The sequence below is a fragment of the Coptis chinensis genome, chromosome 5 (genome assembly GCF_015680905.1).
Source record: "Coptis chinensis isolate HL-2020 chromosome 5, ASM1568090v1, whole genome shotgun sequence".
NCBI classification, from domain to species: Eukaryota; Viridiplantae; Streptophyta; class Magnoliopsida; order Ranunculales; family Ranunculaceae; genus Coptis; species Coptis chinensis.
Window position 1 is genome coordinate 64263594 of NC_141460.1, and position 4074 is coordinate 64267667.

Sequence of the window (4074 nt, forward strand, 5' to 3'; positions counted from 1 at the left end):
ATCTAGAGAACTTTTCAACTTCTAAGTTAGTGTTGATTTAAGAAAATAGACATTCCTCGGAAACCACTATAGGATACAAATCATATTCACCCTCTCCAACCATTCCAAACATCCCAACATAAGATTGAAAACCTGCCTATCCTTAAGCTGCATGAAAAAGATAGCAACTATACCGGTCAACACCCAGGCATGGTATTCCCTACAAAGAGATAGCAATAAGCTCCATTATTCCATTGATGATATGGTTATATCTTTCTCAAAACTGACTTGTTTATAAAGAGGAACACGGGGATGCAAAGATAATAAACACTGGGTAAACAAACATTTCTCATACGGTCATACCACCAGGATCCATAAGCAGCAAATCGGCCATTTATTGTTAAAAAACAACTATTTTGTCATATTTCGCCACTTGTCCTTCAAATCAACCTGCAAAAATATGCTTAATTATTATTTTTAAGGGTGCGAGTCCACAGGAAAAAATTTCTAGACGGACATCCAATATAAGAATTACCGCAGTTCTCTCTTCAAATATTTCGCGGGTGTTGTCTAAGATCGCCGACCAGTTCCCTCTCCCATACCTTCACCATCGCAAAAGGAAAAAACAGATCAAACCATTTATTCACATCCAATCGTAACAAAAAGCTTTGAAATTTAGAGAGGAAAAATTTCAGGAACAAGCACTTCAAAATCGCTCACTCTTTGACTGCATCGATTAAAGCTTGTTCTTCAAATGAACTCCACTTCTTAGGTTTTCTCCTTCCAGTCAAAATCCTATTCGGTTTCCTTTTTAAAGGAGTCACGAGCCTCTTCCTTGGGCTGGGTAAGTGTGGACGATTGGGAGATCCGGCCTTGAGAAGAGGAATGGATTGTATCATCCTCCCACTGCATCCAAGAAGCACAATGAATAAAGGAAAAAGGGAAGTAGGAATAGAGATAAGAAGTTACAATCAAACTAAAAGAAAGCTTACATGTGTATCAAGCAGTAATTGTAAACTAAAACATGCTATATTCTTCATATTTGCCAGTTCATTTTTCATCAATCATAACAATGGAAATTGACATAAACTACAGCTATAAATATATGTGACACTTTTCCATGGTTGAATGCAAGTAATTCACAAAACAAAGTGATGTATGCGAAGGCGGAAGCAACTTCGAATCAATAACACCAATGAATAAAATTGATAAACACCCAAAAACTAGGGTTTCAAAGGGAAAACGAATTTCCTATAATTTAATCTCTCAATTAAACAATCCAAAAACAACCAACCTAACAATGAAAGCCTAGATGCCTTTATATAATAAACTTTGTTCCTAATTCTATTTAGAGTCCTAATAGGAAACCACTACTAACATAATAAATAGAAAATAGAAAATAACTAAATAGAACTAATTAAATAAACCAAGTACTAAGTATTCCATGCCCATGCATCACAAAGTTAACCAAGGGGCTTCTACTATCATCTAAATAACATTGACAATATCCTACCAAAAAGTACCCATGCACAAAAGGCTCAAAATCTAATATATCACCAGAGCAAGAACAGTAATTAAAAAAAAAAAAAAAGTAATACAGTAATTAAACAAAACAAAGTAAATGAAAAGGCAACTCAATTTTGCTAAGTTACATTGACACATATACGTGTGTCAGTATCTGACACGGATACAAAATGTCTGACATGGCGAAATATCAAAAATTGAGGTATATTACATACAATATGTGTTCGTGTGTGTCCGACACAGACACATGGATATGTATCCGACATGGATTATTTTTGAAATATGGCATGTCTATGTAACATAGCAATTTTGATATGCATAAAAGTTCATTTAACTCCTCCAAGAACATATCAAAGGCCCCCTTTTTCAGTGTAGCTATATTCTCTTCTTAATCCAATTGGTTAATTAAAATTTTAATAATGGTCACTGAGAGAACCATACTATGGAATCAACCAAATACCTCAGACTCCAGCCAAAAACTCAAATATTAACCACTCCTGTATTTACACATATACTGTTAACAGAACTGTTCCTTTTGCATCTCTATGTGATCCTAATTAAACATCAAACCACTTATCTAATTAATACCCACAAGCCTATCAGCTTATGGAATCGACCTAAATGAATTCAAAATAAAAAAAATAAAAAAAAAATCCTTGAATCTTCAGCAGAAGCTTAGCATATTTGACATCCGTTAATAAGCAAACTACGTTCCCCACAAAAATATATATACATGAAAATTAGATCCACTGTTACCTAATAAAACAATATAAATTACCAATGATATCCAAAAATTAATGAGACAAGAATTAACGTTCGAGCCATATTACTCAAATTAATTATAAGTACCCAAAGACACCAAAATGACACTAGATAATAATAGCTACCTCATAAGTATGAGCAATCCCATTCCTCTCCATCAAGCTAGGTCGTGAAACATGAACAGTTTCACATTCCTTGTCAACAGGTTGATCACATCTATCCATGTCTACCTCATTACGGTGTTCTGCTGCATGAACACTAGTCGCCTTTTCTTTTGCCAAATCAGCTGATATAGTTGCAGCCGTGAATAAAGCATATGGAAGTGGGTCATTCACCATATCATGCAAGTCTAAAACACTAGAGTTAAGAGCTTCCTGTATTTTCCTGGACTCAGGTGTTAGGACAAGAGTGTATTTCTTAGTTGTTATATGAGGAGCTCCCTCAATAGAATCCACCCCCATCCGGCTAATTTCATCTCCTGAAAAGATTCCATGATGTTCGTCCAAATTTTCACCCAATGCATCAACAGAAGATTCTTGTCTCCCTCCTACTTGATCAAATATTAGAGTATCATCTGGAAAATGTATCTCAACAACCTTTTCATGCACTGTATTTGAAGCCGATTCCAGGAAGGACGGGCCCGATTTTTGAGGTATGCCTTTACCTTTCTCATTCACTTTCGAACATACAGATGTTTGAAATGGATTGTAAGTCATAGTTGTTACACAAGGGTTATCAACAGAAGAATCCACATTCATCTTTCTAAAGTCATTTTCTGAGGCATCACCATTAATTTCACCCAAATTGTCACCATGTCCAAGAAAAGAGCACTCTTCCCCCACACAAACTTGATTAACTGTGGAAGTATTAGTTAACACGGGAACATCTGCACCCTTCTCGCACATTGTTTCACCAAGCAATTCCAAGAAAGAAGGGCCCATTTCTTTTGTTACTTCTTCCATAAACACTCGAACCAATTTGAGAGCATCATTTCGTGTATCTTTCTTAGAAAAATACTCACAAACACTAACATTCCGCACCGCCACCTCTAGCACATTCGTCAAGTCTTTAGACCAACTAGAAACCAAACTAACTTTCTCCCCTTTCACCATATCACCCAACCTCCCTCTCCAAATTCTATCCACCGCCTTACTATACTCTTTCATATTTTTCGGCTCCTCTCTCAAGTACATCACCACGCATTCCACCGCAACTGCACAATACGCCTCCTTCATAGAATCCAATATTTGAACACCCTCTCTATAATCCAACTCGTCAATCAATTCAAGTGTCTCAAGTATCTTCTCCAAAACCAAACCTTTTTCTAGCTCCGAACGTATCCTTCTCAATAGAAAAGTTTTCATCATACGTTGGTCGTTAATCGTAGGGGCAAGTGCAGGTTAATAGAAAAGTATAACGTATCCTTCTCAATAGAAAAGTTTTCAATTGGTTGTCAAAGAAGGAATTCAAGAACCCATCTCTTATCTATCATATCGTCTTCCATTAAGTTGTGACTGCAAAAGTCTAAAAATAAGTAGAAATAAAAACTGAAAACTCAAATTGAGCAATACCCATGTCTTGGAATCAATCAAAATGGGTAACTAACACATAATTGAAAACATGGTACTTGAAATTTGATTGAATTGTTGTTCTATGGTTTTGTAGAATGTTAGGCAAGTAGTTAGGTTTTATTTTCTCTATGCTTTGTGAAAAATATGTGGAAGTAATAAACAATAAAATAAGAAAGTAGATTACCTCTAAAGATAAAACTTCGATTAGAGAATGAAGACAGATCCTCCCGCCCTGTTT

The 4074-nt window shown here is 35.7% G+C and overlaps 1 protein-coding gene across 1 annotated transcript; it reads right to left on the bottom strand.

Annotated features, from left to right (window-relative positions):
• Nucleotides 1-390: 390 nt before the first annotated feature.
• On the bottom strand, nucleotides 391-3652 carry LOC147498324 (uncharacterized). Its single transcript, XM_086563210.1, has 5 exons — nucleotides 2391-3652; nucleotides 2237-2259; nucleotides 700-885; nucleotides 515-581; nucleotides 391-429 (listed from the first exon to the last, which is right to left on the bottom strand). The coding sequence occupies exons 1-5, from the start codon at nucleotides 3630-3632 to the stop codon at nucleotides 391-393; spliced, it is 1557 nt and encodes a 518-aa protein (XP_086419336.1). The 5' UTR covers nucleotides 3633-3652.
• Nucleotides 3653-4074: the final 422 nt, after the last annotated feature.